General features: G+C 50.2%; 1 protein-coding gene across 1 annotated transcript in view; it reads right to left on the bottom strand.

Moving 5' to 3' along the window:
• Nucleotides 1-19,150: 19,150 nt before the first annotated feature.
• ITIH5 (inter-alpha-trypsin inhibitor heavy chain 5) overlaps nt 19,151-27,986 on the bottom strand; it is a 77,692-nt gene continuing 68,856 nt past the window's right edge. The window contains exons 10-14 of the mRNA XM_035021688.1: nt 26,485-27,017; nt 24,900-24,953; nt 22,936-23,052; nt 21,189-21,566; nt 19,151-20,178 (exon numbers count right to left, since the gene is read on the bottom strand). Of these exons, the coding sequence (XP_034877579.1) occupies nt 19,898-20,178; nt 21,189-21,566; nt 22,936-23,052; nt 24,900-24,953; nt 26,485-27,017 (1,363 nt within the window). The 3' untranslated portion in view covers nt 19,151-19,897. The remainder of the gene's footprint in view (nt 20,179-21,188; nt 21,567-22,935; nt 23,053-24,899; nt 24,954-26,484; nt 27,018-27,986) is intronic.

The following is a 27,986-nucleotide window of genomic DNA, read 5'->3' as shown; positions in this document are numbered from 1 at the left end:
AGATGATGTAGAGGGAGGTCAGAGGAAGGTGGAGGGAAAGAGACAAAGACGAGTGAAGAGGCCCCCACGATCAAAGGGCTGCTTCTCTCCAGTATGGAAGAAACAGAGCTCTGAAAAGAAAAATGGTCCAGCCTAAAATCAGCCCCACCTCAGTCTCATGGTCCCTCCAAATTACTCTTCCACTTGGTGAGTATTAATGGCCCCCCTTGTATCCACACCGTGAGACATCCTGGAGCCATGAGGACAAAGAATCGAAGGCCTCAAGGGCTTGTCTGGTTTGGTAGAGACAGAGAGGCATGTGGACGGCGGGGGGTCTACTCAGAAGTCCCCTGACTCAGATTCTGAGAGACAGGCTGCAGCAGAGGGGAGAACGTGGTTACTGGGGTATCACCCTAATGGAGTATTCTCATCTGGGAAGTGGAAAGTCATCCCAATCAAACCGGCACATTTTGGAAAATAGTACACACCATCCTGGCTGGTTCGGCCCCTGACTTTCTGGGCAGAGGGCAAATGTTGTTCCCTGCTTCACTGTTTGGCTGACTACAGAAGGGTAATATTAGTGCTCAACACCAGATGGCGCCAGTTATTAAAATTCCAAAGCCTGGGTCTCGCCATGTTGGAATTGGAAAGTTGGCTCTGAACTCGGGAACAGTGTGGCTAAATGGCTTGATGTGATTCCTTTGGGCATCCCCAGTGTGGGTATTAGCCAGTGGCTCCCACTGGGCTCATTCTGTCCTCCAAGGGGACCTTTCCCATCCAAGGAGTGGACGGGGCAGTGTCTCCTGAACTTGCTGACCATGGTGCATGAGAAGGTGGCCACTGGCTTTTTTCTGCTCATCCTAGGCTGGACCACGGTAAGAATTTGGGTGATGTCTCTGGCAGGTCTGTGGGCTGATGATCAAGAAAGTGGTGAAGTTTGAAGCCAGAAGGAGGATTGGATCTGGCCAACTCTTGGGTACTCAAGCACTGATGATAGGGATTCAACCAGCCACTCATATTTGACCATTTCCCTAATCCTCCAAGGGAACATAAACCAGCCCATTTTACTCATCTTGAAACAGTTCTGGCAAAACACATATTAGGGCAGAAAATGAAAATGAAATCTTTGTGGAGTTCCCCTGGGGCTGGGAACATTTCTTGGATTCGGGACTTTTCTCTGTGCTTCCATTACCCGAATAATGGAGAGTTGCTTCTACTTGATTTCAACTCACTGACCCCAAGCATCACTGCTTCATTTGCTGTGTAATTGTGAGCTATATGCTTAATATCTATTTTCCTTCACATTTCCTGATGACGGGGAGAAGCACAGGGGATTTTAGCTCCCCAGTGGGAGGTTGCCATGGTGTCGATGACTGAGACCCCAAGACAGACTCTACTGCCTTGTTGTGTGGTGGTGTTACTCTCTCACCTAGGTCCAGAAGATTTTACTGCACAATATCCCAGACCCTCTGTGGGATCTGGTCCTTATGATGTTTATTGTGCCTTTCATTGTCATCGTAAGTGGGTCCAGAAGGGTTCTAGAGTAGCTCGTGGGTCAGTACAGGAAACTGGCCTCTGGGCCCCCTCTGTTCAGGATGAGGTGGAAGCCAACAGAACCCCCATGTGTCTTCCTTGGCACAGGATGTTCTCTTAAGGATTGGGATTTCCTCCAAGGAACCCATAAAACAATAAAGCAATCTTTCCTTTGAGTGGACAGAAGCACATGTGTTTGGAGAGTGCATTGTGTGAGATGCACATCTCATATGTCCCACACGAGAGTTTTGCTTTGTTTGTTTTCAAAGTATTCTCCTTGGGACATAGATCTATTTTGGCTTTCTGTGAACAGCCTGGAAACTTTGATGACTTGACTTCTGTCCTGATGCTTCCTGTCCTTGATTCAGTCTCCAAATGAAGGAGGCATGATGGCAAGTTTAAACTAACATGATTGATGGCTCTCATTCGGTTCAAAGGACAGGAAGTGGAAAATAAGTGCATCAGTTATAAGAAGTAGAATGACCCCTTAGCTCCTTAGAGCATTCAGATACTTTTGGTTTATTCAAATCACTGTGGTTCTACACCATCCACACCATCACCCTCCCTTCTCCCCAACACTTTTAATCATAAAGATTCTTCCCACATTCTTTTCTTCCACTTCCTTAACTTCTAGAATCTTCTTTCACCAGAGACACATCAGATGACCAGGAACATGTGGTCGGGACGGCTGGAAGTGAGCTGACTATGGGGATCGAACTGGAGACACATGGACAAGAAATGGTAAATGCTCTCTGTCCTCATTTCTCGCCTTCCTCCTAAGACCTTTACCATCTTCACAATCCACTATCAGGATTTTATTCAAAATCATTTCCCATTAATAGTAATAATTATTAAAATTTACATATCTTATTTTCTTTTCAAGGCCACATTTTCTGGGTGGTGGACAATGTCATCATGAGGAAGTACAAAAAGAAGACAAATAGTGGGGATGATCTTTAATGCAGATGGGAAGTGGGCAGTCTACCAGTCACAAAGCAGGAAAGTATCATGTTCAGATTAGTCCGTGCAACTTTAAACGTGATCCTGTGGCTGAGTCAGGATGCATTAAGTCAGGCATCTGGGTGCAGAAATGGTGCAATTATATTTGCAATGTTTGTTACAAAAGATGGAGACACACACACCTATAAATTCACTCAGAAAATTTATCTTTATTGTAGGAACTTTGGATACTTCTAAGTTAAAAAAAAAGAGAAGTAATAATAGTGTTTAACCTTACCACCTAAAGGTAATCACTATTATTATTTTGGCACATTTCTTCCAGTTTTCTTTTCTATGATTTGTATATGGCTTTCTTTTCCATGAATGTAGATGAACATTTTCCCATGTCAGAAAACATGCTTTGCATCATGAGACTCCCTCGAATGAGTACACCAGGCTCAATGTCACCAACCCTCTCTTGTTAGACACCTGAACTGTTTCTAGTTGGACTACATCATCATCCACGGATCTCTTGCCTACATCATGATGATGTTCATAAATGACATCCCTTGTAGAAGTACACTGAGTCGGGGAGTATGCATGTGCTTAAGATAACACTTGCTGCCAAGTTGCCCCTAGACAGTCAGCACCAGTCTTTCCTCCCACCCTCAGTGTATGAAGTGCCTGTTTTGCTGGGAATTATCCTGTCTCATGGACGCTAGCGCAAGGCTTCAATATGAAATCTAGAGTGAGTTGGAGAAGACTTGATAATGATGAGGCACAAAAGATTGCCCTGAAAAGAAGAATTGGATTCTCCAAAATTAAATGAAGTTTCGGGGTCCTGAGTTCGAGTCCAGCTCCAACAAGCTGCATGACAAGCTTGAACAACTTTCCTTCTCTAGGCCTCAATTTCCTCTCCTAAAAAGTGAAGTAGTGATCGAAGCAATCAGCAATGGGCAAAAAAAAAAGAAAAAAAAAAAAAAAAATCCCTGAAATTAGGCTGCCTGCTTCCAAGTGGGCCCCGAGTGCAGGGCAGCTGCTGGAGCTGCATCCGTGGTTCTGTATGAGAACCCAGTCGCAGTGACGCTCATCCCCCTACAAGAAGGAAGCTCTGTTCTTGGCCAACACACCCATAGAGCCTTCCTCCCCTCGTAACCAGTGGGGTCAGATGTCAGTAGTGATAATCGACTTGTACAGTTCTTTTTTTTTTTTTTTAAGAATTTTCTTTTTCTTTTTTTTTTTTAAAGATTTTATTTATTTGAGAGAGCGAGAATGAGAGAGAGAGAGAGAGGAGAGCACATGAGAGGGGGAAGGTCAGAGGGAGAAGCAGACTCCCTGCTGAGCAGGGAGCCCGACGTGGGACTCGATCCCGGGACTCCAGGATCATGACCTGAGCAGAAGGCAGTCGCTTAACCGACTGAGCCACCCAGGCACCCGACTTGTACAGTTCTTAAAACATTTATTGCAGCACCAGTAGTCTCCTTCCAGAGTTGAGGGAACCAAGTGGACCCCGTGCTCGGGACCTGCCTAAAGGTTTTCTAGCTTTGGCGGACAAGACAGGAGTCCAAGCCTCCTCACTCCTCCCTGAATGCTTTCTTCCCATGGGTGACTGCCTCATGAGCTGTCAGCTCACCTGTTCTGTGAATGACGCGGGTTTAGGATTGTGCACAGTGAGTTATAATCGCACATTATGGACAGAATTGTGTTCTCCCAGAATTCATTTGTCAGATCCCTCACTCCCAATGTCATGGTAGTTGGAGTAAAGGGAGAATGAAGGATAAATGAGGTGATGAGGGTAGAGCTGTGATCCAGTAGGATTTGTGGCTTCACAAGGAGAGACGCCAGAGCTCGAGCACTCTCTCTCTCTCCTTCATATGAGGACGCAGCAAGATGGCGGCTGTCTGCAAGCCAGGAAGTTCTCACCCAATTGGTTAGCATCTTGCTTGCGGGCTTGCAGCCCCCCGAACTGTGAGAGATGAACGTTGTTTAGCCCCTTAGGCTGTGGTATTTTGGTATGGCAGCTCCTGCAGATGGAGACACCACATGACAGAATCAGGAAGAATCTATGAGGAATAAGCATGGCTTTCACCATGGCATGACCCCTACCAGACAAACACAACTGAGCCTTCGTGGTCTCCATCGAGGCCCCAGAGAGGGTGAGGGCGGGTGGGTCCCATGCCCCACACTGGTCTAGGGGCTGAGCGCCGAGCTCCCTGTGGCCACCCTGCTCTGGGCAGATGAGGGGCGGCTCTATCCTGTCGCAGAGCCCCGTTTGCTCCTGCTGGCAGCCCACACTTCTGGAACGCCATGGGGGGATCAAGTGTCTCCAGTAGACCTCAGCCTCCATCCCCAGGGCAGATTCTGTCTCTGGCCTGTGGTCCAGGAGTCACACACTTCTCACTTGCAACGGAGCAGGAAGACAGAAACATGATGAGGCTAACTCCTCACCGGCGCCTGGCGCCTGCCCCCCCGTCCCGAGAACCTGATAGCACCCCACAGGCTCAGGGCATCACAAGCCAAGTCAAAAAAAAAAAAAAAAAGACCAAGCAAGAGCAAGCTGACCACTCCTTGGATACACACACGTCTGTTGTCTTATTCAGAAACGCTCCCTGCCTAGAGGTATTCGTGGTGACTCAAGGCGCGTTGCGTGGTAGAGAAATCCAGCTGCTGGGCTGGTTACGGGCTATGCAGCTATCTCTCTTTTGAATACTTAGTGTATGCCAGACATGGCACCAGGCTCCAGACATTAGCTCACTGATCCCTCTCAACAGCTGGGAGGCCCTCACCGAGATTTCCAGATTACAGGTGAGGAAACGGTCAGGTCACCACGTGCTCGCTTGCCACCCTGGCGGGGACCAGGACCCTTTCCCACTCACGGATTTGTTTCTCCATGGGCCCAGTGTCTTTCTCCAGGGTCAGACAGACATTCACTGGCGAGGGACAGGGAATCTAATAATATAAAACTACTGGGACCTCATCTTTTTCTCAGTGTTAGCTAAATATTCTGAATCTCACTGCTGAGAACACATTTCTTGCTGTTCCCTGGCTTGGCTTGCTCAGACTGTCAGAAGAGGGGTTTTATTCCTCACAGATCATCTCCTGGAAGTAGGTCTCTCTTGAAAACAATCTTTCCCCCAAACAGGACCAAAGAAGATACAAAAATCAAATTAAAAAGAAATTGGTTCTTTGGGATTTTCTGTAATTTCCAAGGTTTAATTATTTAGACAGTGCATATGCATTATTTTGCAACCAGATAACAATTGCTCTTTGTTTATGATTGCAAATGGAACGCCATCAGCCCAGCTCTAAGTGGGAGCACAGAGCGCCATTTTGCAACGTGTTCCCCACCCCCACCCTGACTTTGGGTGCTGGCTTTGCGGAATGTTCTTTCCACCACTCTCCTAAAGAGGGAGGCTAATGCAATGTCTTCCAATCCAGGAACAAAGCACTTCCACACACAGTATCCCTTGTCAGCCACTGACAATTGAAGCAAAGTTCTTTTCAACAGTTGATAGTTTAAATACGAGACTAGAAAGCTGAATATATTTGCAATCATTTTAGAAGTGATTTTGGAAGTAGGGGCATCTACTACTCATCTCAGACCCACGTCAACCTAGTACCTCCCTCTTTCTTAAAAAAAAAAGATGTAAAGTTGTTAAAACCATGATCTGAATGAATGATGGTCCATTTTGAATATTTTGAATTACGACAACTGCTACTCATTTAAAATGTTTTTTTCTTCAAGGTTTAGCTTCTTGCAATGAGGGGGGTTGGTCACAGTGTTCTGGGTGTGCAGACTGGAAAAGGAGGTGTCAGGGACACAGTGTTTGCTCAGTTCAGCACGGCCACATGGGAACCTTCACCATCACAGGGGTGTCTATCTAAGCGTGCCTCCAGATCACATCAGAAAAGTGGGGGGAAATATGCTATGTGGCTTATGTGCAAGCACTAGGGTGACTTATTAAGAAACATAAGAGCAGATGTAAGGATTTGATATGGAGAAGAGAAGAGGAGGAATAGGGAGAGGAGGAGGAGGAAGAGGAAGAAAGAGGAGGAGGAGAGGAAGAGGAAAGGAAGGAAAGGAGGGGGAGGGGAGGAGAAGGGGCGAAGGGGGGAGGGAAGCCCGGGGAGGAGGGGGGAAGAAAAGAGAGAGGAGTTACCCCATCTCATCCTACAAAGAAGCTGGATATTTTCTTTTTAGAATTTTTAAAAAATTTTGGGCGCCTGGGTGGCTCAGTTGGTTAAGCGACTGCCTTTGGCTCAGGTCATGATCCTGGAGTCCTGGGATCGAGTCCCGCATCGGGCTCCCTGCTCAGCGGGGAGTCTGCTTCTCCCTCTGACCCTCCCCCCTCTCATGCTCTCTCTATCTCATTCTCTCTCTCAAATAAATAAATAAAATCTTTAAAAAAAAAGAATTTAAAAAAATCTTTTAATTTAAATCCAATTAATTAACATATACTGTGTTACCAGTTTCAGAGGTAGAGGTCAGTGATTCATCAGTTGCATAGAACACCCAGTGCTCATCACATAACGTACCCTCCTTAATGCCCATCACCCAGTTACCCCATCCCCCACCCCCTCCCCTCCAGCAACCCTCAGTTTGTTTCCCATGATTAAGAGTTTTTTATGGTTTGTCTCCCTCTCTGGTTTCGTCTTGTTTTTTTTTTTCCTTTTAGAATTTAAAAACTATTTCTGGATCTGTCATCTACTTGTGCTTTTCTCTGCTTCCTAACTCTCAGGAAACTTGTCTGGACACAACCTCTTTTTTTTTCTTTTTTAAATAGTATTTTATTTTATTTTTTAAGTAGGCTCCATGCCCAATGTGGGTCTCGAACTCAAGACCCTGACGTCAAGAGTCATAGTCTACTGACTGAGCCAGCCGGGTGCCCCTATACAACCTCTTCTTCAGGCCCTGCTTTGAGGGGCCTGGGGTCCCCTTTCCATCCCAGATGCTGATTGCCTGTCTTCCAAGCGAAATCTTGAGTTGCAAACATCCCAGAGGCCTGTGACCCTCCAGATCCCCCTGCCCGCAGCTGTGCCACCGACCAGAGAGGATCCAGGACGTGGTGACCGCCTGGGATCCCCCGCGGTCATGGCCGTGGCCCTCACTGCCCAGATCACCTTCCCTCTTCACTTTGGAGCCCGTGGGGGTCTGTTCTTCAGGTGGGAAAGCAAAAGACCCGGAGGGTTTGTTTAAATCATGGCAAATTATAGAACATAAAATTTTAACCATTTAACCATACTTTGTGTGTTATTCTTTTCATGTATTCTCTTCGCCGATAATTAATGACAAATTTTTTGCATCCATGTTCATAAATAAGTTTTTGTCTGTCATTTTTTCTCATCGTGCAGTTTGTCAGGTTTTTCTATCAATGTTGTGCTCACTTTGTCTGTCGTGGTAAAAAGCAAGTAACACTGGGTGACAGTGTGTCAGCTCCAGTGGGGTTGTCGACAGGGGGGAGGCTTTGGTGGGGGGCGGGGGGCAGAAGGGAACTCCCTGTACCTTCCTCTCAATTTCGCTGTGAACCTGAAATTGCTCTAAAAAATAAAGTCTAATTTTTTAAAATAACATAAAATGGACCGTCGTAACCACCGTTAGGTGTACAATTCAGTGGCGTTAAGTCGTAAATTAGATCTCCTGAACTTTTTTCACCTTGAAGATCTGGAACTCTGAACTCATCCAACAACTCCCCTCATCCGCTCTCCTCCAGCCCCTGGGAACTATCACTCTATTTGCAGTACCCCATAGAAGTGGAATCATACAGTATTTGTCTTTTAGTGGCCAGTTCATTTCACTCAGCACTATGTCCCCAAAGTGCATCCATGTTGTAGCCTGTGACAGGATTTCCTTCCTCTTTAATGCTGAATTTGATTCCATTGTACCGAGAGACCGCATTTCGCTCATCCATTTACCCATCGATGGACCCTTGGGTTGCTTCCAAATCTTGGATTTTGTAAATAATGCTGCTATAAACGTCAGTGTGCAAATATCTCTTCAAAACTCTCTTTGGGCCATTTTCTTTAATACTTAAGTTTTACTCTCTTAGCAAATTCCTATTCTACAATACAGTTTACCAACTGAATTACCACACTATACAAGAGACCCTCAGATCTTATTCATCTTATAACAGGAAGTTTGCGCCCTTTGGCTAACACGTCCCCCTTTTCCCCGCCTCCCAGCCTGTGGCAACCACTTTTCTACTCTCTGTTCCCATGAGTTCGACTGTTGTTTTTTTTGTTTTGTTTTGTTTTTTATTTTTTTAGGACTCCACACACAGTGATACCATGCAGTTTTTGTCTTTTTCTGTCTGGCTTATTTCACATAGTAGAATGCCCTCCAGATTCATCCATGTTGTTGCAAATTGTTTTTCAAGGCTGAGTACTATTCCATTTTCTGTATCCATTTATCCACTGAAAGACTGGTAGGTTCTTTCTGTGCCTTGGCTACTGTGAATAATATGAACTTGGGGATGCGGGTATCTCTTTGAGACAACAATTCCATTTCCTTCAGATGCATACCCATAAGCGGGGTTGCTGGATCGCATGGTAGATCTATCTATGACCATTTTTTAAGGCAAAATTCAGTGTCATCAAGTGCATTCACATTGCTGTGTGTGGAGGCTGAGGATTTTGAGATTAGGCACACAAAATCGGATTCCCCCAAGAGAGGACACCCCAATCTCCAAGCCTAGAAAGGGAAATGTGGGGTGTTGTTGCTCTCCCAAAGGAGAGGGTTTCTCACCAGCTTGTCTAGGAGGCTATGGCAAGGGACTCTTTGCCAGGGGGGCCCCATCCCCAGCTCTGCTCACCACCACAGAGTCTGATCCATGCGCTGGTGCCCTGGGGCCTTCTAGCTGCCCACTCCCTCCCTCCACCCCGCCTGCCCAGGCCCCAGGCAGGACCCCCTCCTAGCTGTGCACCTGCCCCCCCTGCAGACCCGTTATATCACCAGACCAGTAGTTGAATGGGCTGACCTGAGCAAACTCCCGCCTGCCCCTCTGGAAATGCACAGAGCCCCCTCCCTGGGCTTCGTTTCCCAGCCCATCCCCCACCCGCCCCAGGGCCCCTGCACTCTCCATGGAGTGCTAGAGTTTCCAGGCGGGTGCGGGGGAGAGTGCCTCCGGGTTTATCAGAGTTCATCTGACTGTCTAACAGCAGGCTCCGGGCTGCCAGCATCCCTGCGACTAGAATTTCAACCATTTTCTCTGCGTAACACCTCGCTGCCCCCTCCACCCCCCACCCTACATAATAAGCTCCATTCTTTCCCAGCCAGCCGGCAGCCAGGGCAGCCCGGGACCTCCCGCATGGGGACACAGGCTTCACTGAGCCTGCCAGAGAGTCTCCCCTTTCTGCCAGCACATTTGGCTGTAATCCTAGCAGGCCCAGGTAGAGGGGCGCCAGGGCTGAGCTGGGGAGAGCCCGGGCCCCGCCGGGGTGGACGGTGTGCTCATCAGCAGGTCGCTGGCTCTCAGCTTCCACCATGACCCTGGAAGCAAGAAAGGATAGTCTTGCCCCTCCCTGACCTTGCAGGGAGGTCTGGGAGCTGCTTTTGTGTCACTGTGGAGGAAGGAGAGGGATTGAAGTGAGGAACACAAACCAGAAACAGGATCAGGTGTTGTCCCGAGAATTAGGCTCCGTTCTCTCAAAGGGACGGGCAGTTGGGTGACCCAGGGGAGTGAGGGTCATTCGAGGACCCGGACCAGACGAATTCAGCTCAAATCATTGCACAGGACCCTTAGCTTGGACTGTAGTGTGGTGGCCGCCTGAATTTGGCAGGAAATGATGTGCTTGGACAACTTTTATTAAGAGAGTCAGCTGTGGTTAGCTTTTTTTTTTTTTTTTGTAGAGAGAGATTTCCTATTTTAGCTTTTGTATTTTGTCAGGTGCCCACGAGCATCCATGACTAAAGCGATGTCAAGCACCAAGATGCTACGATCTGGTAGGATCGTGCTGATGCGGTGACCTGTGTTCTGATTTCACAGGCGTTTGCTTTCTGCGGTAACATGTGCAGCTCCACCAGCCCTGGGATTGGTGTTCCCACGGTGACCATTCGCTGCCACCTTCTGATGGCCATTTATGCCATTCCTTGGTGTCTGTGTGTTTGTTTTTAATATTATTAAAAAGCAGCGAGGAACATCCTGCGCAAGTAACTTTGCAACCTTATGTGAGCTTCTGAAATAAATTCATACAAGTCAACTGAAAAAAACCAGATGGTGTGATGTGTCCAGACCCGTTGGGTCCCTGATGAGGGTGAAGATGCTCATCTTCTCCCTGTCCCTCCCCCTTTGCTCCAAGCAGCTGGTGGGGGGCAGGCAGTGTGGACGTGAGCCAGTGGACCCCACAGCAGGGATGGGGCCCAAAGTCCCTTGCGGGGCTCAGGTGGGGGTGAGGTGCCCCAGACAGAGGGAGGGTGAGGAAGCAGGAGACGGGACACATAGGGGGGCTGCCCTGCATGGGCCCAGGCAGCAAGGCCCATTGCAACAGAACCCAGCAGAACTGTAGAAATCTGTAATTGGCTCCAGACCCGGCAGGCTGTCCCTCCGGTTTGCTTCCCTCATCCCCATGCGATGATCTAGGATGTGCCAACAAGATTGGGTGACATGAGAGACCTTCTCCAGGTACTTTACCTCTGGGCACCTTCCCACCCTCCTGCCGTCCTTGCCTGTGGCCCCAGAGCTAAGTCTGGGTGGGCTCCTTCCTTCCTCCCTGCTCACGCAGGGCTCTGCAGGGGCTCGCCTGTCCCCTCTGCAGAAACTAGGACATGTCCCCTGTGCACTGCGGCGGCTGTCTGACAGTGGGAAAGGGAAGCTGCCAGATCGCCCGCCTCCCCAGCCCGAGCCCCTGCCAGGGGCGCCTGCGGCTCATTAATCAACGTCCACAGCCGCTTTGTCTGCACCTCTCCAAGGAGGGCGAGTGACATTTCAAGGCCCTTGAGTGTGCACGGGAGTTCTGTGGCTCTCCGTTTCTGCGTATGTGATGGTTGCAGGTTGGGACCCCGTTCTCCAGCTGCTCCCCGTACCCGAGCTCCCCAGACCTGCTTCCATGTCCCTCCAGCCCACAAGGATCTGCTTCAGAGAGCTGCTTCCCGGGTGGTTTCTAAGGTAAAGGGAGAAAGATGTGCTTGGAGTGATCCTGTGGCCTCCAGCCCAGCACATCCCCTGCCCCTTTGGCGCCTGGACCAGAGTCAGAAAGCAGCCCAGCCTTCCTACCATGGACACCTGCTTTCAGAGGGTGATGCTCGACTTACCGCATCGGGCCGCCCTGCGCCGTCCTTTCTTCTGTCCTTGCTCTGTGACACGAAGCTGATCCCCCAGGGTGGGTGCTGGATGTGGGCTCCAGCGATCCACCGGAGTCGCAGCAGAAGCCGCCTTTGTGGTGTCCAGAGCATGCCAGGGTCACCAGATGAGCAAAGGCACTGTGGTCAGACCGGCCTATGCTCAAAGAGCAGCTCTGTGATGAGAGTGAGGCATTCGAAGTCTCTGGAGTTTTAGTTCTTTTACACAACTTATTTTCCTTTACCTTAGTGTTTTTATTAAGAATAATTAAAGTTCTGGAGGGTGCCTGGGTGGTGCCGTCGGTTAAGCATCCGATTCTTGGTTTCAGCTCAGGTTGTGATCTCAGGGTCATGAGATCGAGCCCCACGTTGCATCGGGCTCTGGGCTCAGCATGGAGTCTGCTTGAGATTCTCTCCCTCAGCCCCTCCCCTGCTCATGCTCTCTCTTTCTCTCTCAAAGAAATAAATAAATCCTTTTTTAAAGAAAAAAGAATAATAAGTTCTGGGGGGCACCTGGCTGGTGCGGCCGGCTAAGCATCCAACACTTGATCCAGCGCAGGTTGTGATCCCAGGGGATAGAGCCCCACATTGCACCCGGCTCCATGCTCAGGGGGGAGTCTGCTTTTCCCTCTCCCTCTGCCCCTCCCCCCTGCTCAGACTCTCTCTCTAAAACAGATGGATAAATCTTAAAACAAACAAACAAAAAACATAAGTTCTTGGGGCGCCTGGGTGGCTCAGTCGTTAAGCGTCTGCCTTCGGCTCAGGTCATGATCCCAGGGTCCTGGGATCGAGTCCCACATCGGGCTCCCTCCTCGGGGGGAAGCCTGCTTCTCCCTCTCCCACTCCCGCTGCTTGTGTTCCCGCTCTCGCTATCTCTGTCTCTGTCAAATAAATAAATAAATAAAATCTTTAAAACAAAACAAAACAAAACAAAAACATAAGTTCTTACATAAAATACTCCTAGTTTTCCCCTCAAGCTTCCCCAGTTCTGTAAGACTAGACCCAATGCAAGTGCCCCTTCCCCCGACAGGCCGAAAACAGGCCCTTCCTTTTCAAACTTGCATACATTTTATCTGAACCTTTGTGTGGGCACACGGCTGTCCGTCTTTTACAACTAATTGCATGAAATGTTATCTCCAGGGGTGCACTCTATCCCCTCCACATAGTTAGTGCCCACTAAATACTGGTTAAATGAAAGAATAGGTGAACATGTTAGTTTTGAAATATTTTGTCTTCTGGGAAGGTTGCATGAACAATAAAAAAAATGTTATGGCTCATCAGTAATACACACAGTTTTATATTATGTTTTCATCACAAGTTCTCAGAGTGCTCGATTTTAGTCTTCCAGGCAGGCTGAAAAGGCTGAAGAGGTTGAAAAAATAAAGAGTTGCCTCCAGATTGCAGAGGAGAACTTTCAGTTTCTAGAATATTCCTGGTCTCCAGCCTTCTTCAAAAGCAAATACACTTCGCTTCTGAGCTGAGCCTTCAGACTTTGAACTGGTTCCGCCTTCCCCGTGGAAAGGTTTGTTTTTTTTCATAGCGTCCATATGAACATGCAGACTAGAAGCTGGCTTTCAGCATTTTATGACATTTATAGAGCTGGAAAATTCTAGCAATGTGAGGCAGACTTCTAGTTGGAAATTTAATAGGATAAAACAGACATGTATACCACGCATACATTCATTCCACTCAAGTATCAGGACTATTGTCTCTTCTACATTGCCCTTATACATTTCCAATAACATTTATTTTTAAAGAGCATACGAAAATGTATTTATAATGAATTTGGTACTGGCAGTGCAATGAAATTATTTAATTGACATATCAATAAACTTTGCACGTGTGATTTTCATCTTATATAACCAGAAATTCCCAGTGAGCAATCAGGACATTGGGTTTTCTCTTACACAAACACAGCTGTTGTTTTGAGAAAATAATATAATTAACAGAGAATTTTCAGGAAGAATGTTGTGTCAATAAAAATTAATTTTAAACTGGACTCCTATGAAATGTATCCAACACACACACACACACACTTCTACCTTCATTTGCAACAACTGAAATAGAAAGGACTATTGCTAGAACTTCTTCCTTTCTTCCCAGATCCCAAACACTTATAATAAAAACATAGACACTTTGAAGATAGAAAGTTTGCTTCTATTCCTGAGTTTGAGCTGATGCCAGAATAACAAAAAGGAAGTGTCCCCAAACAAGCAGTCAAGCCCATAAATCTATTTTCGGGGGCCATCTATGCAGAGCCAGATGCTGAAGCAAGAAGTGAATGAGATCCCTATGGAAGAGCATAGAGGAGACCGAGGGGGAACCTGAGGGTAAGTCTATAGGTTGGTAGGAGGAAAGAAATTCAGCAAAAGAGACTAAGAAAAAAAAATTTAATCACACAAAAGAAGCAAAGTGTCCAGGATTCCAAAGAGAAGAAGAGGCCGACATAGTCAAGTAGAAGAGGCTGAAGAGCCTGATGGCTAGAAGTGGGGGTCAGGACAGGGAGCGTGCCGTCTGAGATACACTTCTATTAACGTGGTGAGGACAGAAGCTAAATCTGATGAGTTAAGCACCTAAAAGGTAAAAAGAAAAAAAAAAAAGAAAGAAAGAAAGAAAAAAGAGGTTTTGAATACCAACCTCTATAGCAAGCCTGACGCAGACATGAAAGATGGAAGCTCGAGGGAACCAGGTTGGGGACAAGAGTTTCAGACCAGAGGAGACTTCCAGAGTGATATTTGGAAACAAGAGGCCATAACCTGGTGGGAAACAAGAGTCTGGAGATTTTAGAAAGAAAATCACCGACTCCCCTGCCCAGAGGCCGTGAGAATGGAGGTGGCCAGTGATACTTGGAAGGAAGGGGTGTGAAGATGACAGAGCCACTTCGATACGAGCGCGAGTGAAGGAGGGAGCTCCTTCCACAGTATTCTCCCGCACAGGAGGCCAGTGACGGGGGGCCGTGGGGCGAGGTGGTCCAGAGAGCTGGAGCAGAACAGAGAGGCTGCTGAGTGCAGGGCGTGTTGCAGAAAAGAGGGACCTGAGTTTGCTCAATGCCAGTGGGAGCCCTGGGGACGGGATGGGCCATGGGGAGCGGTGACTGTCCCTGGGCTGGGGACGGAAGCAGCCCCCAAATCCGGTGCAAAGCGGGTAGAGTAAGAAGGCCCCTGCCATTCGGAAGATGCTCCCAGCCGCCTAACATTATAGAAGACGAGCTTCTCTGGTTGCCTCTGCACATGCTCTTCCTGCTTGTGGTGCAACACCCTCCATCTCTGGACTGGTTTCCCCACCACCTTCCTGCCTTCACAGCTGAGCTTCCTCTGCGCAGGGCGCAGCCCATGGCCAAGCCCACGCACAGCATTTCTGGTGCTGTTTCCACCCTTGCATTCGTTCTCCCTCCTGCTCGGAACTGTCACCTCCCTGGAAGCACGGGCTTTGTTTTCCTCTGAATCCCTGGGTCTGGAACACTGGATCTCAAAATCCACTGGAGTCATCAAGTGAATCATTCTGCATTGGTTACTTGGAAGTCTGGGAAGTATCTTCATCTGCCGGCAGCTGATAAAGATCCTGGGGTCTTAGTGCAGCCCCTTCGTGTTACAGATGAAGAAGCCAAAGCCCAGAGGGGCTGACTTGACGCCCCGGCTCTCGGTGTCCTCTGGTTTTCTCTTTCATGTGGCCTTCCAGTGCCTTTGCTCACGTTCCATTCCGTGCCTGCGCTGGCCCTGACCCTGGGGGTGCTCCATTCAGAATTTAACGGAGCTCAGCGGGGATCTCCATGAGCCCCGGCAGGACCCCTCAGCCCTGGGGGGACAATGCCACAACCACGGGCTAGAAAGACTGCGTGAGGAGGGAAGACGCCCCAGAGGCAAATGGAAGAAACAGCAGCAAGATGGTGGGGGTCGGGGTGTGCAAATGAGGGACCCGATGAGGTGGCAGAAGTTCTGGGATGTCGGAGCCCCAGAAGTTAAGGGACAGAGAGGTTTAAGGCGCTTCTCTCTGTTTGACAGTCACATAAATCCGGTCAGGACTGTTTGCTGCAGTTCTATAGCTTGTGTTGTTTTACCGTTACACTTCCGATGTCACTTACTCCTCCATTTACATATATCTTCATGTCATTCAGAAATTGCTATAAGCAAGCAGCACAGTTAGAATCATCCAGCTGTATTCTCTGCAGCCCTAACTCCATTTTCCCTCAAAACAGAAGCGTACCGATACGCTGTTTGTCTTTAGACATCAATCTCTTTGTTTAAAAAAAAATAGGCTCTTGAATGAGAACTATCTCATACCCTCCTTCTTAAACTGACTAAGATAAATATTTAAGGTTATGTTTCTAAGTCTTTGCTTAGCTATGTAACTTTATTTGCTGTTTATTTTAGCTGGACCATGGTCTCAGGGTTCCAGGAGCCCTCCCGATTAAATAACAGCACTGTATACATTCTGGGGAGCTTAACCAAGGGGACAGAATGCATATTTTGGCCTCAGTGTCTTAGTCAGCTCAGGCTGCTATTCCCAGAATACCATAGATCAGATGACTTAACGCACGTTTCTTGCTCACAGCTCTGGAGGCTGGAAGTCCGGGACCAGGAAGCCCGAAGATTTGGTGTCTGGTGAGAGCCTTCTTCCTCCTTCACAGACGGCCGACTTCTTGCATCCTCACATGGTGGAGAGCAGAAAGATCCTCTCTCCTGCGTCTCCTCCTGGAAGGGCACTAATCCTATCAGGGGCCCCACCCTCAGGACCTCATCCCCTTCCAAAGGCCCTGCCTCCAAATACCATCACACTGGGGGTTTAGGCTGCATCCTATGAATTTTAGGAGGGCCCAAATATTCATTCCATCCAGTTTAGCCAAGAAATACACATAAAGAAATGAATCCTGTCCCTCATCCCCCTATGAGGATTCCATGAAAGACTTCATGTCATGTCTGACAGAATCAAGGAGGGGTTCTATCCAGCTCCCAGCGCCAGAGCATCACCCTGTGGTTTATCCTCCAGGTCCCACTCCCTCTGGCTGGAAGTGGTAAATCCTTGAAAAGTCAGAATGAAGAAGATAAAGCACCCAGCATGAGTGGGTAGAGAATATCCCGTCCATTTTATTTGGGGAATGGGATGCTTTAAATTAGGAAACCCTTAGAGAGGACCCCCATTCAGATGTTTCTCTTTTTCAGATGAGGGAGGGCATAGGGACCCAGGAGGGGACCTGCTAAGACCCCGGTCAGTCAACTTTTCGGTTGTGGTGAGAACATGAGATTCATCTCCTCTGACTGCAACACAGTGGTCAGTCTCCTTTAACTGCTCACTTAGCACCCTACCCCCCATTTATAGGTGCTCAAGGGAGAGAAATGATGGCCCACATGGTGAAATCGTGGCCAAGCTAACAGAATGAATTCTGGGGGTTCAGCCTGGCCCTGTTCTACCATCTTTCACATAACGTGGGAAAAATCACTCAACTGGACTCTGCCTCAGTTTCCCCACCAGAGAAGGGAATTCCTCCTTTCCTCTGTTACTTTTAAGCAGTTTTTAATTTATTTTTTAATTTTATTTTTTTAGAGAGAGAGAGAGGGAATGTGTGCACAAGTTCGGGAAAGGGTAGAGGGAGAGCGAGAAAACCCAAGCAGTTTCCATGCCCAGCATGGAGCCCGACATGGGGCTCGATCCTATGACCCTGAGATCACGACCTGAGCTGAAATCAAGAGTCAGCCGCTCAACTGACTGAGCTACCCAGGCGCCCCTGTATTTACTTTTTAAAAAGCTTGCTACCCACAACACACATGACCAACAGAAAATACTATGTTTTCCGATTGAATTACAAGGTCCTAAGTATAACATGGCTGCAGAGTTTTTTGGAGATATCACAGCCTCAGGCTAATATAGATCATTTAATGGTAAATAAGTTTTTCAAAAAAAAGAGACAACGAAGAGGAGGAAAAAGAAAAGTGGGATTTGTCTAAAGTAAAAACATTAGAATAAAAGCTCAACCTTGATACTCAAAAAACATTTTTTTTTCCAGAAGAGGAGGGTGTGGGGGTAACTTGCTGGAATATTCCTCTCTGCTCTTAGAAAGCAGCAGTAACTGGTAATGTGCAGTAACAGCCCTCCCTGAAGTCTTTCTTTTTGAGCAAACTCCATGCCCAACGTGGGGCTTGAACTCACAACCCCGAGATCAAGCATCGCTCTTCTACCGACTGAGCCAGCCGGGTGCCGCTCTCCCAGGAGCCCTGAGGCCTACCCTGGACTGTGGGTCACGTCCGATGCTGACGGGCGGGCTGGGCCCCTAGGCTCGAGGGACATCTGGGGCTGAAGTTATGTAACAGGGGGGTCCCCTGGTGCACTGGCCCACCCCGGTGCACACTCCTCCGCTTCCTCTGAGCTCTGACATGTGGTTGTTTCTGCCGGCCGCCTGGGCTGGTGTCTTGGCATCGCTGGTATGAAAACAGGCGGTCGAGTCTGGGAAGATGGGAGTCCGAAAACCAAGAGCTGGCTGGGCGTAGCCCGGTGGGGGTGCAAAGTGGGGAGAGGCCGAGTCTCTGGGAACTGAAAATGCCTCCCCCCCTCTCCGCCCACTCACAACCTCCCGAAGCCGCCTGGTCCAACAGGAACATGTGGATGTCATTTTGTTGCTCGAATGTTCCCCATGGGAGGGCAAATATGATAAACAATATTCTTAGCTCTGATTTCTCTCCAAGTCCTAAGTATGCTTCCACATCTCAGGAAAGCATGCTCTGGAGTCACTCCCGACTGGAAGAAACCTCCTGTGAGGCCAGCACAAAAGCTTTTATTTAATTCAGCCTCACGTTAAAATATTCCATTTCTCTGTCCCCGATCTTTCTCTGCCGTGTGGCTCGAGGGGGGCCTGCGTCCATGTGCGTCCCGACTGCTCTCCTCACCCAGTGAGGACCAGGCTCTGCTGAACCTCCGTGGCTTCGAGAAGACCAAACAAGGCAAAAGCAAGAACTAGCGAGGAGGGCAGGGAAGGAGGATGCCTCCCCCGGCCTGGCTTCCCCTGGGTAGGGTGACGGGCTTCGCATGGGGGGTCCACTAGGAGAAGAGTGGTGCTCCCTGACCTCTGCAGCCCTGGCCACTGATTTTAACCTTTGCCTCGTGGCAGCAGATTGCTTGTCCAAGTTCTGGAACCAAAGTACCCCACCTCGCGCCCAATTCGCTGGCTTTGCCTCTCTGAGATGCGGACAGGCTTCTCAGCTGTGTAAGCACGCCCGCACCTTCAGCTGAGAACGTGCAAGCCAATCCCTGGAGGAGGCTGATGATGCGCTCCGTGCTGGCTCTACGTCCCATTCCAGGGCTGCGAGGGCCTAATCTGTCACCTCCCCGAGGACCGCCAGCAAGTAAGGCCGCAATTATGACAAGGAGAGGAGAGTGCCAAGTCAAAGGTGGGTCAGCTCTCCAACCAAGAGAGGCGAGTAAAAAACAGCCACGTGGGGTAGTCCTGTTTATTAGCTTTACTGGAATAAATAGGAGAATACCCATCAGCACAGTCAAGTGGTTTACAAAGCCCATTAGACATCGGTAGCTGGGATGAGGATTTTCTATTTTCAACCAATTTTTTTTTTTTTTAATGCAAACTCACTTTCAAGGGCAAGATATCACAGTGGAAGAAAATCCTCTCCCAAGAAAAGACTTAATTGTTTACAATGATCAAATCTATGAGCTATTTGCCTGACCCATGGCCGGGGCCCAAGGAGAGGTCCCCCTGAGGCAGAGGCTGGCCACACATCTGGAGAAGACGGTAGTTCTAAGAGGAGAGATTGCTAAGCATTAGAATAAGGCGGAAAGCAGAGTGCCCAAACTTGGTCATTTCCAGAGAAAGGGAGCTTTGTGGCAATGTTTCTTCATCAGTTACCTTATGACAGGCTAGGAGACAGACAAGCCAGTTGGAACGAGACGCAGACGTCTTGCTTTCCCCCTTGGGGCCACCATCTTTCCCTACCGGACAGAGGGAGGGGGGAGGCAGGAGCAGGAAGTAGAAGGAAATAACATTTCTGCTTCCGAGTCCTGACTCTACCCTTCACTCAAGCAGACCCCGGGCCTACATGCCACCGAGGGAAGGTCACTGGAGGCAGCTAACTGCCAAGACACCAGGCATGCACGAGCGACAGGAAGCGCACCGCGGGGACCCCAGAGACCACTTCCCTGTCACGCTCTCGTGCGTTCAGGCTGCTGGTGTCAGAGTCCCCTGGAGAGTCCCAGGCCAAACGACGTCTCTGAGTCAAAAGGATGGGTTGCCAGGTAATCTTTGTACTCCCCGTCGATCAGTTTGGCTGCGCTGTTCCTGGCAAACCAGCAGTCCACCTGCTCTTCCCCATTGTAGATTTTCCGCTGTTTCCAGACCACCGGGACCTGGTGTCCTTTCACCTTTAGGAAGGTCTCAGACTGCTCGCCTGCCTTCGGGAACGCAGGGTGAGTAGGCTCCTCTGTGAGGCTGGCATCCTTGTTCAGGAACTGACCTGGGAGGACACAAAAAAGCATCGGGTCTAAGTCAAGCGCAGGCAACCATGGGTTGAAAGATCTCATGTCAGTTTCCGCCACTGGTGACCAGTCAGTGCATGGTGTTACCCAGAGGCGGGGGGGACGGGTGCTCTCAGAGCGGGGGGTTAACTGACTGCAGTCCTAGGCTGGACTCTCCCAGAAGACTCACACCTGTCCCGTGTCAGGGACAAACGTGTGTTTGCTGGGTGTGGACGGGGAGTCCTAGGTGGGGTCCACAGTGGCCTCCTCTTCTGGAAGCCGCCCGGCTGCTAACACGGGAAAGCCACCTAGACTCATACAGACAGTTAACCACCGTCTCCTCGTGAGCTAGGAGAGCAAGACGGGCCAGACCACTAGGGAAGAGGCTGGGGTCTTCCCTCTCCTCCAGGCCCCAGCTCCCCTCCCAGACCGTGCATCCGGTGGGTACGGCTGAGGGGGTGGAAAGCGGTCGGTTCGGCCCGTTCCTGATCCGCATCACCAGAATTCTGCAGGTCAAGTGAGGGCACTGCTAAGGCCGCAGGAATCCCAGGCTGCGTCTGGGCAAGGCGGCTCATGCTTGGCAGTCAAGCAGGACAGAAACACGTCCAGCTCAAGTGCCAGGAAATCCTGCTTTCTAAACTGGGCCCTGGCAGCAGCTCACCCTTTACTTGTCGAAAGCAGCCAGAGAGGACTGCCTGCCGCCCAGGGCAGGGTGGGGGACCCATGCCCGGGGCCTGGGGGCTGTGCCCTGCCCTTTACCAGCATCTTCTTGCCCGGAGTCAGGAGCCAGACGTTGAGAAGATGCCTCCCAAAGTCTTTGCTCACTTTCCCAGAAGGCCAGTGAGAATCACTGTGCGCAGCCCGTTCCCACTCCCGGGAGTCGCCAGGGGGCAAGGCATGCGATTTCGTGACTGCGTTTCTCAGTCAAGCTGACCGTACTGGCAACATCAGCCTCACTTCGGGAAACTGAATCCTGGGCTCGGAACCAGCGTGAAGAGCAGCGGCCTACCTAACAGTCCGTGGCAGTTGCCAGAGAGGCCCTCGCTGTTGGAGATGTAGAAACCCAGGTGGTTGCGCTGGTAGGGGGCCGGCTTTTTGTACAGGTGAATGAGGATGACGAAGGCAATGGTGCTCTGGACGGTAACGGTGACGTTGGCATTGGCGGACACGGACACCTCCAGCCCCCGACTCCCCACCGCCGTGCTCTGGTTGCAGGGCAGGACCAGCCTATCCCCACCGTCCCAGATGACTCTGTTGGGTGTGATCTCCAGATAAGATCTCTTGGGCTTATTGACGAGGATGGTGATGGTGCGGAAGTAGGTGCGCTGCTTCTTGTGGCCGCTTGGGGGCGCCGGGGCCCCAATCAGCTCCCCGTTCACCGTCACGCCTGGAGGGCCGAGGGGAAGGGCAGTGGTTAGCGCACCATCCCACCGTCACGCTCAAGGCTTCTAATACAGTTTCCTTCCTCCTTGGGCCCCAGCGCTGTATCTGGCCCGCGGGAAGGGGCCCCTCAGTCCCACGGAATGAGTGAAGGCACGCGTGCAGGACGGCGTGAAAGAAGCCATCCCCAGGTTATCAACACGTTGGAGGAGGGGAAGCAAGATGTAGGCTTGCCCTTGGGGCGCCTGGGTGGCTCAGTCGGTTAAGCGTCTGCCTTCGGCTCAGGTCATGATCCCGGGGTCCTGGGATCGAGCCCCGCATCGGGCTCCCTGCTCCGCGGGAAGCCTGCTTCTCCCTCTCCCACTCCCCCTGCTTGTGTTCCCTCTCTCGCTGTGTCTCTCTCTTTCAAATAAATAAATAAAATCTTTAAAAAAAAAAAAAAAAAGATGTAGGCTTGCCCTCCCTGGGGCAAGGGGAAGGGGGGAAGGAGAAATCCCAGCCTGAGCAGAGACCAGGTAGGGCCGCCTCAAGGCTCCAGGCATCTCCGGCTGTTTCCCATCAGGCACGCCATGCTGATGGCAGAAACACCAGGAACGGCCCCTAGGAAGGTGGGCGCCTCCAGGGAGGGGTACAGTCAGGCCCCCACTCCCTGCTGAGCCTGAGTTAGGACAAACTGAGATTTAGCTCAAAGGCCAGGAAGCCTCGCAAGAGAACAAGGTGGGAAAGGAGCCCCGGGATCACACATTACATAATTACATCACACGTGTCACCTGGCCTTCAAGAAACACACCCTCTCCGAACCGAGAACTGCCCCGTGGCCATCCCTGCGTGTGGTTCCAGAGCTATACGTGTACTGACCTCTTTCCCCCAGCCCCTCTACAGACCCAAGGGGGTCAGAGCCCTGTTTACCTCCATGTTCAAGGCACACAGAGCTGGGGGCTGAACAGTGGCATTGCGGAGGAACCGAGAGAGATGGCTTTAGGACTCCGGCCTTCCCACCATTACGGTTTGGGAATGGAGAGACATGAAAACAATAATAGATCCTCAATCTCTATAGCATCTGTGCATTTACAAAACCACTTCATACCCATTACTGAATCTGGTCTTTGCAATGGTCTGATGAGCCTGGCAGAGAGCAAGGACCACTGTCTCCAGGTTACAAGGGAGACATGTGCCCAGGGCTAAAGTCAGAGCAGGCTTCCAACGTTTGTCTTCTTGACTCTAAGCCCCACACACAGTCGACCTCCTTTAAAGAAGCGCCAACAACCCTCAGTGAATGTCTGTGATGTGCCTCCTTATCTACGTGGACGTCTGTCTCAAGAACAGAGGGGGTGGTCCTACCTACCTTACCCTTGCCCAGAGGTCACAGAACCTACCAGAGTCTGCGTGATCGGAGACGAGCCTTAGGATGTCCCCCGGCTGCCCATCGATGTTGAAGCAGACGGTGAGCTTGCTCAGGGGGAAATCCACGACAAAATGGGGATCTCCATCCACTGCCAGACCAGGAAAAACAGGAGAGAGCAAGAGAGACAAGACATTTACTGGGTGTCTCCCATGCGTATACTCTCCTGGCTCAGGCATTATTTGTTTAGCCTGTCACTGATCCTCGACTTCGAAGCGAGGAAGGTGCCTGGGGGTGAAGGGACACACCAGTGTTACGCGTCAGTGTGTGAGGTGCATCTGTGAACTCGGGTCCCCTCCATCCAGACATGATCCTCCTTCCACCACAATTCAGCAACAGAAAATCATTTCCTGTCTCCTCCGACCACCCAAGGGAAGAGATGTGGATGCAAACCCTCCCTCTCCTGGGACTGGAGCGCCACGGCCCAGAGACATGGCGCCGGACGTCCACAGTCCCTGTGTGACAGTGGCCATGAGCAAGCCCAACTGAACGCGGTGACCACGAGGGGTTCAGAGTCACTGGGGGTTAGGAAGGATGGTCAGCGGTGGCCATGGAAGTCCCTCCTCAGGGGCATGCAGACTTAAATGCTCTCAAAGTTCTGTCCACAGAGAAGACCCCAGCGTGTGGCCGGCCCCTGTTGCTTGCGCATTTTCGCCTCTGGTCAACATGAACAGCCTTGCCTCTTATTGTACAGACAAAATAATTCCCAACCGTCTACATCAATGCTCTCCCCTCACAAGACTAGAGAGTTAGTTTCTTTCTAATTTTTATGCCAAACACAACGTGTTTCTGAATGCCTCTCTATGTTGTGTGCACATGCATGTACATACACGTGGATACGGTCAGCCTTTTCAAGTCTCAGCAAATTAATGTTCTCGGTTAACTATTTAAAAAAACAAAAACAAAAAACACTTTCTGTCCCTAGCATGACTCAGAAAGGCCCAGGAAAGAACCTGGCTGGTCTCACTGTGACGTGTGTCTAGCACCCTATGATATATAAAGAAATACAAGGTACTGGTCTTTCGTAGATGAGGAAAAAAAAGAAAAGGCACCCATAGGAGACAAAAGTCCTGGTCCATATATTTGGCTCTCTGTAGGTATGAATGTAACTACGTGACGGTTCTTTGAGAGCTTCTTGTACTCACACCACTTCATTTCTACTCGAATCATCCAAATCCTGTTACCAGGAAAGCAGCTGCGGTTTGAAAAAGGAGGAGAGATGTCTGAAAGCCATTACTCCACGCAGCACCCGAGAGGAAAGTTTCCTCGCATTCCACAAAGCACGTGTGTGCTCAAAAGAGTTGTACCTTCCCCATCAGAGACTGAGTGCATCCTCTCCTCGTGGCTAATCTCTAGAACTTTCCTGGCACGTTGAGTGCATCAGCAGCACGGCAATTCACAGATTTACAAAGGAAGACGTGTACATTTCAAGACTAAAACCCTGCCTTCCTGTTGCTGTTCCATCTGGAGGCTTATTATAATCCCAGGAAGCTGGCCAAAGGAAACTCTATGGTATTTTTGTCTTTCCCTTCTAAAGCCAAAGACTAAAATAATAATAATAATAATAATAATAATAATAATAATAATAATAAACAACTCTGCCCATCACAGATATTCGTACCACTGGGAGCTGGAAGCACGTATATGTCACGTCTCTGAAACAAGTAACGTTTAAACTCAGTCATGATGCAAATGGGCCTCTGCTGTCCGTCTGTCCTGCTGTCAGGCTTGCCAGCCTCCTCGGGGCGGCAGCCGCGGTGTTTAGGGTTTACCGACCGCCCTGGTTCTCAGAACTGCCTCCCGCCATGGCTGAACGACCATGGGTCCTCGTGCCAAGTTCTAGGAGCTGGTATTTTCGCGGGCGTCAGGGAACTCCGGGCCCTCCGCCTGGAAACATCTCACCCCTCAAGTGACACAGAACCATGTTCTTTTCTTTACCTGAGGTTTTGGAGACTTTAATTCTTGGGCTGTATGGTTTCTTGAGAGCAGGTCCTAGAAAGAAGAGAACCCCCATTGTTATACATTAAGGAGGATGAGGTGAGAGGCACCAACAAGAGGTGTGGGGTGAGTAAACATAAAGCTTTCAAATGCAGTTGTGGTCATTTAAAGACATCACCTGTTGTGAAGAAGGAGCTTGGCCTCACAGCACACAAATATCACGTGAAGACTTATTTTATTCTTTTATAAATTAGAGCATATTCTTCCTGTCTAAGACTTCTGCGTGTACAAGAAAGGAAAACATTCTATCATACGTAATGTACAGTTATGGAGTTGGGGAGGGTAGAGTTGTTTAATGGGTATGGAGTTTCAGGTACGCAAGATGAAAAAAGTTCTGGAGACCTGTGAATATACTTCAAACTACCGAGCTGTACACTTAAAAGTGATTGATGGTAAATTTTATGTTATTTTTTACAATTTAAAAACTACGAAAATGTAAAAAAAAAAAAAAGACAGTTATAATCCATATATAGTTATAATCTGAACCTTTTAATAAATGTCTGGGGCTACACCCCTCAAGGCAGAGGGATCTAACATTTGCAGAACACTGGCTTTGTACCAAAGATGTTAACACATCTAATCCTTGTAACAGCCCTTCAGAGAAATCATTAGTATCTACGTTTTATAGACCAGGAACAGAAGCCCAGAGAGGTTCAGACACCTGCCACGAGCCACACAGCGGGAACCGGACCCAGCTGTGCCTGGGTCCTACCCTTACGCTCTACCACACCCAGGCGCTTCTCAGAGTTTAGAGTGTGAGGAATACACGCGACAGCATTTGTACGCCCTGGGTTCCTGTCCGTTCCCTCTCTTTAGGAGATGTGAACTTGGCAGCCATTCAATAAAAATGTTAAAACGTAAAAAACATGCTGTTTCCCACAAGCCGTGATCGCTGAGATTATCATGCCCTGCTTCAGCAGAACTACCTTTCCTCTGCTTGTCGCTACTGACTTCCCCCAACAAAATGACAGGAGACCGGACGTGGCCGTTGCTGTTTAGACTCTGAGTGAGAAGCATGTAAAGGATGGCTTCTCTCGAGAATCCACAACTTGGTCCTTCACATACCTCGTCAGGACAATGCAAACCAAGCACCCCAGAGGAAGGTGTTCTCGTTGCCCAAAGCGGGTGTGGGGGGGCAGGAGCTAGGGGCCCCCCTTGGGGGCGGGGTCTCATCGCTAGATGCCCAGGCTCTGGGACGCTGCGCCCCCCGCCGGTAAGCGGCATGGCTCCGAGGGACTCACAGAGGCAGAGGGGACGCGAAAACACTGGTCTCTGCTCATCCTGGTGCCTCCGACACCGCGGCGCACGGGGCGGGCGCCCGACGCCGACGCTCTGCCGGTGGACTGACTTTGCCGGACACCATCTCTGGGACAAACGCCTCGTCTCCTAATTTCTCTACAGAGACGCCCCCTTTGCAAGCACCCGCCGCCCACCGTGCAACACCCCTCTGAGGCGGGCGCGACGCACGCGGCGCGGTAAGGCGCGCGGGACAGCGGGCCGCTGCCGCGGGGCGGGGCCTGCTCACCTGGCCGCCCGCCGGCGCCGCGCAGGCGCTGCACCACCGGCTCGGGGCCCAGGGCGGCGGCGGCGCGGCGCGCGTCCTCCAGCTGCTGCGTCTGCGGCGCCCGCCGCCTCAGGTGCAGCGCGGTGAGCGGCGTGAGGAAGCCGCGGGCCACGGCCAGAGTCCGCGCGCTCTGCGCCAGGCGCTGCTTCTCCCGCTCGTCGCCGCTGTGGCGCCAGGAGCTCAGCAGCTCCTTCAGCGTCAGGTAGCTCCAGAGCCGCTCCACGTGGTTGCGGCCCTCGGCGCCCCCGCCCCTGGCCGCCTGGGGGGGCTCCAGGGGCACGTCGGTCTTCAGGAGGACGAACCTCTGGCTGTTGCTGGCCGTGACCTCCACGCGCAGCCGCCCCGCCTGGCTGTCGGCCAGCTTCCCCGCGGTGACGATCTCCGAGCCGTTGAAGTAGTTGGGGAACGCGGTCCTGGTGGCGTGCTCCACCGAGGCCGGCGGATAATCGACGCGGATGTCCGAGAGCAGCGGGGTCCTGATCTCATCGTAGAACCTGCAGTGGAAGCACAGAGACGGAGAGTCGCTGACACTCATTCAAGCATCCCCAGCTGACTGGCCTCTCGGTGACTCTCCTTTGTACACACCCCCGTTTCTCAAAGAGCCTCTTAAAACATTCTGAGAACGAAACACATATCCCAGGTGCACTTTAAGGAGCCCATTAGCCTTGAGAAATCTCATCTTGACTCTGATATTAAGCTTGTGGGTAATGCCTCATTTCCTTGCTTTAGCTTTCCTCCTGGTTGTTACAGGTTGCTTTTTGCTGAGGAAGGGGACAATCAAAATCCCCCTTCCAAAGAGCTAGACAGCACGGCTGCGGAAGGCAGCTCAGCCACTTCCTGGCTGTGTGTCTAGGGACATGTGACGTAGCCTCTCTGAACTTCGGTTTCTTCCTCTATAAAGTTGGAATGTTGAAGTAACTGCTCTGGTAGATTACCAGCTGTCCCCTCAAGCTCAGTCTCCCCTTCTTTCCTAACTGAGTTGTACCCATCCAGGTATCAACCACATTTCTTAGCCTCTGCTCTGGCCAAATATGGCCATGTTCTCACCAACAGAGTATGAGTAGAAATGGTAAGTACAACCTCTGCAATGCTTGCTTGAAATAAAATGGCTTCTTACTCTGGTTTTCTTTTCTTTCCCCCTTTTTGGGGCCAGAATATAGATGCGATAGTGACCTAATTTCAGCCTTGCAGCTAAAGACGACACCTGAGGGGTGCGGAGCAACCAAAGGGAAGGAACGGGAGTCTCTGAGCGACTTCATGGAGCAGAATCTAGTGTGTCCAGACATTACAGGAGAGGGTCATCTGCATGGCAGCTTTGCTTGGATCCTACTATACCTGCTCCTAGGCTTTCTGTGAAGCTCGCCAGAGACAACAGATGCAGGAAAGCCTGGCGCATCATAAGTTCTCGATAAATGCTGGGTATGGATGATGGTTTTGGTAATATGACAGTGGTTGGCTTGTTT

The sequence above is a fragment of the Mirounga leonina genome, unplaced genomic scaffold, assembly GCF_011800145.1.
Source record: "Mirounga leonina isolate KUSES-001 unplaced genomic scaffold, KU_Mleo_1.0 Mir_175, whole genome shotgun sequence".
NCBI classification, from domain to species: domain Eukaryota; kingdom Metazoa; phylum Chordata; class Mammalia; order Carnivora; family Phocidae; genus Mirounga; species Mirounga leonina.
This window is presented reverse-complemented; position numbering and strand designations above follow the sequence as displayed.